Source organism: Palaemon carinicauda, chromosome 26 (assembly GCF_036898095.1).
Source record: "Palaemon carinicauda isolate YSFRI2023 chromosome 26, ASM3689809v2, whole genome shotgun sequence".
In the NCBI taxonomy this organism is placed as follows: Eukaryota; Metazoa; Arthropoda; class Malacostraca; order Decapoda; family Palaemonidae; genus Palaemon; species Palaemon carinicauda.
Genome location: NC_090750.1, coordinates 67,278,056 through 67,288,753, shown reverse-complemented (window position 1 = coordinate 67,288,753; position 10,698 = coordinate 67,278,056). Strand labels below are relative to the sequence as shown.

General features: G+C 33.5%; 1 protein-coding gene across 1 annotated transcript; it reads right to left on the bottom strand.

Moving 5' to 3' along the window:
- Positions 1–5,916: 5,916 nt before the first annotated feature.
- On the bottom strand, positions 5,917–6,453 carry LOC137619979 (uncharacterized). The gene has a single exon (XM_068350259.1). It carries the CDS (start codon positions 6,451–6,453, stop codon positions 5,917–5,919), a length of 537 nt encoding a protein of 178 aa, XP_068206360.1.
- Between the last annotated feature and the right edge of the window lie 4,245 nt (positions 6,454–10,698).

Sequence of the window (10,698 nt, the reverse complement as noted above, 5' to 3'; positions counted from 1 at the left end):
TTATGTGGAGAGTACTGCATTATTATGGAATTCATCATATATATGTAAATTTGATCAAGTCTGATCATGAGCATGGCTAGTGCAAATTTAATGTTAATGGATTCTTATCAAACGAATTTCCAGTGAACAGTGGGGTTACTCCAAGGGAATGTGTTGTCACCTATCTTGTTTATCCTCCTTATGAATTTTGTAATGCGTAGAACAATCAGAGAAGGTGGTGAAGGATTGGACTGGATTGGTAAAAGGAATTAAGCAGACCTAAAGTACGCTGATGATGCTGTCCTTGTTAGCAGTACACCACAGGATTTGCAATGCTTGCTTACCAGAATGCATGAAATGTCACACGAGGTTGGGCTGAAGATAAATAGAAGAAAGACAAAGATGATGAGAACGGAGTATGCAATGAAAGATGAAATATCATTGGAAGGAGAAAGGAGGTATGATATCCATTACAGGGTCTTTAGAATTAGAGTTTAGTGAAAGATTGAAAAAAGCAAATCAAACAATGGCTAGGTTAAGTAAAATTTGGAAATCAAATCGCCTGAAATTACATATAGAAATCAGATTATATATCACTTTAGTGAGACCGGTGTTACTCTATGGACATGAGGCATGGTATGACAATGAAACAATCTCCAATAGATTTAGTTGATTTGAGAACACAGCCCTCTGAAGGATATTGAGAGTTAAATGGCAGGACAGGATTAGAAATGAATCTATAAGAGAGATTACTTGAGTGCCATGTGTGGATGATATCATGATGAGGGGTAAATGGAGATGGTTTGGGCATTCTTTTCGCACTCCCCAAGAAAGATTTGTTCACAAAACGTTCAGTTGCGCTCCACAAAGCACTAGAAGAGTTGGAAGACTCAGGCCACATGGCTGAGGACTATGAAGCACGAAGTAGGAGATGGTGAATGGAGAGGTATTGAATTGTATTGAATTAAAAGCTCAAGCTAGAGACGACTGGCGGAATTTAACCGAGGCCCTTTGCGTCAATGGGCGTAGATGATGATGATGATTATTATTATTATTATTATTATTATTATTATTATTATTATTATTTTATTATTATTATTATTATTATTATTATGTATATATATGAATTTATATATATATATATATATATATATATATATATATATATTCCATATTTTAGTAGAAAATCTCCATTCAATTAAATTTTCAATCTAAATGGCAATGCATAATACCAACAAATCACATCGGGGAAGTGTGTTCGACCGTAGGCCTCAGTAGAAGTGTGTGATTACACCACCCGTGATTTGATAACCGCTAAATGGCTTGGTGGTGAAAGGTCCGAGAGGAGCCGTCAGAGAAAAAGAAATATTGGTTTCGCCGGTGAAATTGTGATTCACAGTCGCTGATTGAGTATGGGGAAAATGACGGCTGCATTCAATAGCTTCAAAATCCCGCCTCTGGACGGAAATGGAAATGGCATCCAGTGGAATTAGATGAAGGGGATTAAAGATTTTTTTGTTCTTTCTCTTATTCTGTCATATATTAGTTTGCTATTGCTCTTTGTGAGCATGCGAGATTGATTAGTTTTCTATTTCTGGTTCACTTAATATCGTAGTGATCGGTATTTTAAGCGTAAATAACATTGAGTATCCTACATCATTATCCTGAAGTATTGCATCATTACTGGATAAATCTGCTGAAATAAGGACGGATCTTAAAACTGAAGGGTCACTAAGATTGAGAAATTCGTAGACAGACAGTTAGACAGAGCGCGACAGACCATTTTCAATCATAAAGATTGATTAAAAATTCCAGACCGAATGAGTAAAAATGCTTTTCATTCATAAAAAAAAAAAAAATCTAATAAACTAAATGAAAAGCTATTTTATCCTCTTGCTTCCTTATATAAACATATCTTCAAATTGTTTTTGTATTGATAAGTCCTGGTAGACTTTTGATTGGAAAGAAAAATTATTCGTTGCCTTAATTTTCCTTTACAGTCGTAGTCATTTCTTTGCCACGCACTCGTGTTATTTTATTTTACTGCTTTTGACCGTCACTAAGTAAGCATACTATTTAATTTCTTCATTTTAGTTAGCTTATAATAATGTAACACGACCATAATTGCGAAAGTCCTTTTTTTACGAGATGAAAATAAAATATTAATCTCGATCAAGATTATTAGTGCAACAAGTATAAAACCACATAAACAAAATGAATCATGAACTTGTGAAGTAACATTAATGATATATAATTTAGTTTATCTTATGAATTCATCTTAACCTAACCTAACTAATCAAAGCTTTGCTATTACAAAAAAAAAAAAAAAAAAAAAAAAAAAAAAAAAAAAAAAAAAAAAAAAAAAAAAACTAACCTTACATTCCCCCATTCAGAGTAAAGTGTCTTATTCTAAGGGGAAGGGATGAAGTTTCGAGCGCCTGAAACTTTCAGGAAAGTCAACCCGGTTCCCAATTGTCCCTCACGCCTTACCTTAATGCGGTGGCGTAGGAGGTCGAGTCAACGGCCCACCCCACCCCACCCCAGGCCCGAGGTGGCGTGGTAGTGTGATCTTATTTCTCCATCATTTTCTAATAAGGCCTTTCAAGAGAAGCCAGGTCACCTTTAAGCCTGACTAAACCTTTGAACTAAGGGTCTTGTTCTTCTCCTGTATGATTTTTTTTTTCGAATACATGTTTTTTGTGAAAGTGTGTCATATTACCAACATATGCTCATTAAAGCATTTAATTTTAAGAACAAATTGTGGGTCATAATTATACTAAGTTTTTCTGTTTACTTGGGTGGAATTTTCTTTGGGTGGAATTTTCTTTGGGTGGAATTTTCTCTGTGCTGCCTAATTTAATTTGCTGTGTGACCTCAATATATTTTAGTTTAGATAGAGATACACTGATTGGCTTCAATGATTTTAGCATATACAGAAGATTTAGTTTCCCCCTATGTATTTCGTTTCTTCCCGTGTTTACAATTCTTGAGTTTATGTTCTTCATCTCCATCCTTTCCACATAACCAAACAGCCTTTAAGTACTTGCACCTTTTGTAATCTTTTTCTCCGTTGCAACATAAAACCATAATCCTAGGAACCAATAACTTCCTTTCTCGTTATGTACTGTACAGTATAGGGATAACACATTTATTTACATATGAAATAAGGAAAATCATTTTCTTACATGAATTGAAGCTTTTCTCAAACACTCAGGAAATTTTTTAAAATTACAACTATCATTTTTAGGGTAATTCTGTCTCAGAAACAACCATTTAAAACCGTAGGAAAATGTCAAGGAGTAAAAACCAGTATCTTTCACTCAAAGAAATGCCCCTTTTTAACGTTCTACCCTATAATTCATAATAGTCAAATGAGATTGAAACTTCTATAGTTGAGTTTCATACTACTTGGTAGTAGATATACTGTTATAATTATATCTTCTTGATTAGAAATATTTTAAAACAAATTCTTTATTACTGATATGTAATAAGATTTTAACTTTGTACCGTTTTATTGTGGTGCCTCTGGAAGGACCCCTTATATATATATATATATATATATATATATATATATATATATATATATATATATATATATATATATATATATATGTGTGTGTGTGTGTGTGTGTGTGTGTGTATATATGTATATATATATATATATATATATATATATATATATATATATATATATATATATATGTGTGTGTGTGTGTGTGTGTGTGTGTGTCTGTGTTTATAGTTCGAACAAAAGAATTGCCATTATAGTTTGTATCTCTCTATGGTGTACTAGAATAATGTATTTGATAGTGTGGTTTATTAATATCCCAAAATATGGTAAAATTTATCCAAATTAAGTGATGGTATAACTCTAACTTTAAAAAAGCATTCTCTGGTTAAGTGAATATATGGAGACAATCGTAATAACAAATACATCAAAAGACTTTTAGATTAAATTAAATGAACTATCCATGAGTGAAATCAACAAACATGTTCATAAGAAACTTAATACCAAATTCATCGATCCAGGAAGAATCCCAAACAATAAATCTTCCGAGTCCCAGTGAGACTTGCTATTTATAAACGAGATATTTACGACTTGCGATTCAAGTCGGTATCATTACATACAAATGGTAAGGAAGATGTATTTTGCTTGGTAATGGCAATTCTTGACATCTCTCTCTCTCTCTCTCTCTCTCTCTCTCTCTCTACACACACACACACATACACACACACACACACACACACACACATATATATATATATATATATATATATGTGTGTGTGTGTGTGTGTGTGTGTGTGTATATATGCATGTGTTTATTTGTGTTTGTGTGTTTGTACATTCATTTTCGCCTTTCCTCCTATATTCACAGCATTTGTATGTTTGGTACCTGCTACAACTTCGACGATAAAAGGTTCTTCTAATAATTGTTGGAGAATTAGTATTGTTATTCCATTATGTAATGTTTTTGTAGTAGTTCAAGTTCCGCTGATCACCGCCCAATTTTCATAACTCCCATATTATCTGAAGTTTTTGAACGTCTTTTGGTAAAACTTCTAAATAGGTTTGCTGAAGGTAATCATCTTTTCCCTGTTTTGCAATTTGATTTTCGTAAAGGTCTTAAAGCATGTGATGCCCTGCTTACAATCTACAATCCCCCAATGCTGTACAGAAATCCATTGATTGTGGCTAGGAAGTTCGTATATTGGTCTTGATTTTAGTGCTGCCTTTGGCCGTGTTAATCATAAGCGGCTGGTTTAAATCTATCAGTTGCGAGTTAGTGAGCCTTTTCTTAACATCATTATTATATTTTTAAGTAATAAATTGCAAAGACTTGTGTTTTAAGGGGCACCGTAGAAAATATAAGAATGTGATATCTGTTGTTCTTGGCCCATTACTTTTCGTACTATATACCTGTGATATGTTGTTTGGCATAGTAAACAAGCTCGTTGTATATGGAGATGATGCTACTCTCTTTGCTTCAATTCCATCTTCTTAATGGAAATCTGGGGTTCCTGAATCCTTTAATAGAGATCTGGCTAAAATGAGTGCAAAGGTGGAAAGTATGGGGCGTGAAATTGTACCCTAAATACTGAAAATATGATTGTAAGTCTTAAAATTTTAGTTGTGATTTTATTTTTAAAGTTCATTACATCTCTTGTAGTTTACCTATTTCCTTATTTCCTTTCCTCACTGGGCTATTTTTCCCTGTAGGAGCCCTTGGGCTTAAAGCATCCTGCTTTTCCAATAATAATGATAGTAATGGATAGCACCAGATATCTCATTTATATAATTATGTTATTAGGTAATCACTTCATCAGGAGTAGATCATCTGTAGTAATATTACTATAATATGCATTATACTGTACCCATATTACTGAGTGAATTACGCGCCACACATTGTTTAATATGATGTTTCAAGGGCGTATAATTTAATATTAATTTGGGTTACAATATTTATTACAGTAAGTAAAATACTGCAGTTTCTACACATAAATGCAAATTTATTTCTGATTATTTCAGTGATTTTTGCATTAAATTTATATAAAGGAAAAAACTCAAGCAACTGAATCAAGTGCAAGTTAACATAATTATAAGAGTTAAGGATTATTATAATCATCTATCTAATCATCTACCAAAGTACTTCCCCCAATTTTGTGGGGTAGCTGACATAAAAAAAAAAAAATCTCTCCTCCCAGCCTGACGAAGGACTCAGCTGAGTTTGGTTAGTACTGCTAGCTTGCCATATCCCACCCTCACCCCTTATCCACCACAAATGAAGCCTTATACGCTGAGTCCCCTACTGCTGCTACTGCAGAGGTCACCAAGGCGACTGGAGGAAGCTGAAGGGCTTATCAGAACTTCATCATTCCCATTTCTAGCATGCTCTTTTGCCTCTCTCACATCTATCCTCCTATCACCTAGCACTTTCTTCACTTCATCCATCCACTCAAACCTTGCCTTTCTCTTGTACTTCTCCCATCAACTTGTGCATTGATCACTTTCTGCACACGGCCATATTCGATTCTTTTTACATGGCCAAACCACCTTGACACAATCATATCCACTCTAGCTGCTAATTCATTGCTTACACCCGTTCTCACCCTCACTTCTTCGTTTCTAATCCATTCTAATCGAGATACTTCAGCCATACTCCTATGACACTTCATCTCGAACACATTCAATTTCTGTCTGTCCATCACTTTCATTCCGCACAATTCCAATCTATACACCACAGTTGGTACAATCAGTTTCTCATACAGAATTGTCTTTACATTCATTTCTAACCCTCTATTCTTTATCACCCTCCTAACTACCCATAACACTTTACATCGTTCATTCACTCTCTGACATACATCTACATCCACTCCACCATTTGCAGCAACAACAGACCCCAAGTACTTGAACTTATCTACTTCCTCAAGTAACTCTCCATTCAACATGCCATTCAACTTAGTCTCCCCTTCCATCTCATAACCTTACTCTTACCCACCTTGACTTTCACCTTTCTTCTGTCATATACCCTCCCAAACTCTGTCACTAATCGACTCCGCTTCTCCCCCGAGTCTGCAACCAATACAGTATAATCTTCAAACAACAACTGATTCACCTCCCACTCATGATCACACCCATCTATCGGTTTCAATCGTCAACCAAGCACTCGAGCATTCCCTTCTCTCACAACTCTATCAACAAACAAATTGAACAACCATAACAACATGACACATCGCTGCCCCAGCCCCACTCTCACTGAAAACAATCCATTTCATTTCCTATCCTAACACATGCTTTACTGCCTATTTGTAAAATCTTCAATGCTTGCAACAACCATCCACCAATGCCATATAACCTTATCACAGTCCACATCTTCTCCCTATCAACTCTATCATAATATTTCTCCAGATCAAAAAATGCAATGTACACCTCCTTACCTTTTGCCAAATATTTCTCGCATATCTGCCCAACTGTAAAAATATGACCTGTACATCTCCTCCATCTTCTAAAACCACCCTGGACTTCTAAGATGGCATCATCTGTTTTATACTTAATCCCATTGATTAGCAGTCTACCATACACTTTTCCAAACACACTCAACAAACTAATACCCCTTGAATTACAACACTTATGCTCATCTCCCTTACCTTTGTATAACGGAGCAATACACGCACACATCCTTGCCACTGGTATCATTGACAACATAAAACTCATATCAAACAATCTCACCAACCATTCAAGTACAGTCACACCCCCTTCCTTTCTCTACCCTCACGCCATCCATACCAGGTGCTTTTCCCACTCTCGTTTCATCTAGAGTTCTCTTCACTTCGTTTCTTTTACTCTCTCTTTCATTCTTATCTCTCATCACTGGCATCCCAGCACCTGCAACAGCAATTATAGCTGTGTCCCTATTATCCTAAACATTCAACAACCTTCTAAAATATTCAGCCCACATTTTCTCTGTCTTCCGTCCTTTCAATAACATCCTATTTTCATCTTTCACCGTCTTTTCACTTCTCTATTCACCCCTCCTTACTCTCTTCACTTCTTTCTCAAACTTCTTATTCTCTTCATACGAACGACCCAATCCCTGGCCCTACCTCCAGTCAGCCGCCCTTTTTGCTTCAGCTACCTTACGTTTTATTTCCACATTTTTCTGTTTGTATCTTTCATACTTCTCTACACTATTACTCTGCAGCCATTCTTCAAATGCACCCTTTTTCTCTTCCACTTTCATCTCCACGCCTTTATTCCACCATTCACTGTCCTTCCTAGTACTGCTTCCAACTTTCCTCTTGACACGCACATCATTTATAATCCCAACACAGTTTTCTTTGACTAACTACAACTCCTTTAGAACACCAGTATCTCTTTCTTTCACTTCCTTTCACCCTGTCATATGCCACTTCCATCCTTTCTTGACATTTACTTTTTATTGTTATACTAGAAAGTAATATATTTTACCTATTGCTGTGAATAGAAAACCTAATAGATAACAAAATAAATAAACAATTAGTAATAGTAATCAATAATGATAAAAAAAAGTCAATACTTCAAGGTATGATGCAAAAACACAGAAAAACGCCATTATTTATTGTGTATGCCTTGGACATAGTGTGGTAATTATTTCTGAAATAGTCGTATACAATCCTTGATAAATATGTCAGCTACTTTTTTTTTCTTTTTTTTTTTTACTGATATATCTACACAATGCAAAGGATTTTCATGTCAACAGATAAATTCCAGTGAATTGTTATCAATATTATTGTTATAACATAATGATCTCGAAAAGAATAAATTTAGCAAAAAGATGAATAAAAACACCCCTGAACACTATATCATTGCGTCCTATATTAAGCAGCAACCCCTGTCCAAAGATCCCATTAAATGGTTATGGCTTGGAGAAATGCCCCCGACATAAAGGCTTTCAGAAAATCCATGCTGCATCCGTATCTCGCATAATCCCAGACATATAAATTTCTTGAACATATCGTTATAAGATCCAGGATGATAAATGAACAATATTCTGGTGATTTGAACATGGTCCCTTTTATGAACGGCAAACCCACCGCCATGATTTACTTTTGCAATGCTTATTCAAGAGTTTAATGTGTTGTCCGGGATTATGCTGTGGTTCTTGGGAGAAGATGAAGTGGTGAGTAAAGAAGATGAGCCTTTTTTCATTGCAATACATTAATCAAGAACGAAGTATGTGTATCGTTTTTGATATACTAAAAGGAAATTATTTCGGTTTATGTTTTACGTGTATCAAACGTGTTCAAATAATTCGTGTTTTTTGTTGTTGAAAATGATTAATGAAATGTATGTGAGTAGACAAATATAATAAAAGAAGAGCATAAATAAACGCACACACTAACAAAAGAAAAAAAAAAACTTGAAACCATAAATCCAAAACCTTTCAACTCGATGGTATCAAGAAGATTAGTGGAACTTCAGGGAGACACAATATATATTTTTTCTTTACTTTCAAAGTATCTCAGGACCAACTAAAGTGAAACACTCTTAAGATAGTGACTTATGCATTATTCCTTGCATATGATGCGATAACTCCTACATGGAATTAACTAGAAAAATGTCCCAAAAACAGTTCTTAAAATATTTTAATTGTTCATTACTTCTCTTGCAGTTTATTTATTTATTTCCATGTTTCATATCCTAACTGGGCCATTTTTTTCGTGTTGGAGCCCTTGGGCTTATAGCATCCTGCTTTTCTAATAGGCTTGTAGCTTAGCTATCAATAACAATAATATTAACAATAATATAAATAATAATAACGATCAGAAAACATATCACATAAGACTTCATACACTCTTATTCATTTAACCCTTTTACCCCCACCATAAGGTTAAATTTCGAGCACATTTTGCTATATAATTTTTTTAAATTGCTCTAAAAAGCTTAATTTTTGTCCTAGAGAGGTCAGGTTGGTCTCATTCTTTTGGAAAATGCCTGAAGATTCTCATAAAATTATCAAAAATATGTAAAAATATGTAATTAATAGTGTTTTGTAAGAACGTACCGGTACGTCCTTTGGGGATGAAAACGAAAACTAATCAGGGACGCGTCATAAATTTCGCTTGGATTTACGCATCGTTTCAAATGTACAATAGAGCTGCTTTAATTAAGAAGGTTAGTAACACGAATGTATCCCAAGAGTCGTGGAAACCTGCCGGAAACTAATTAAACCTGTGCAACCTTAATTACTTGCTCGTTAAGCATATCTTCTTATACGAAAGCTCTTGTTTACTACAAAACCAGTCATTGGTTAAAGCTGATGACATATATTTCTTGAAATATTTCACGTTATATCTCCTTGCTTCTTATTTTGGTTTTCAACACCCCTATATAATAAAGAGCAAGTGCTTAGCTATTTATTTATATATATATATATATATATATATATATATATATATATATATATATATATATATATTGTATATATATGTATATATATACACACATATATACATATATATATATATATGTATAAATATATATATTTAATATACATATATATATATATATATATATTATACTTTATATATACATATATATGTATTTATAAAGTATAATATGTACATATATATAGATATATATATATATATATATATATATATATATATATATATATATATAATTTATATATATACATATATATATATGTCTGTATGTATGTATGTATTTATAAAGTATATGTATACACACACACACACACACACATATATATATATATATATATATATATATATATATATATATATATATATTATATATATGTGTGTGTGTATTTATAAATTATAATATACACATACACACACACACACACACATATATATATATATATATATATATATATATATATATATATATATATATATATATATATATGATAGTAATAGCTACTTACAAGTTAATCTTAAAATTTTGATAACTAATTAAAGGTAATTCACAGTTTATTACTCCTTTTTTTCTAAAAAATCTTTACTTAATTCGAAAACAAAATACGGAAGAGCAACACGGCCATTTCCACGATACGTTATATGCTCTGTTTACACAGCAGCATCCACTGACATTGGGGACCTTCATATGTAATTTTGAAATGAAACACACAGTCATACAGGGATGTTTGCCATCGTCCATCATTCTGAAGGACTTCCAGTTTCGGTCTGTATTTGCAGTTTCAACTTGGACAATGC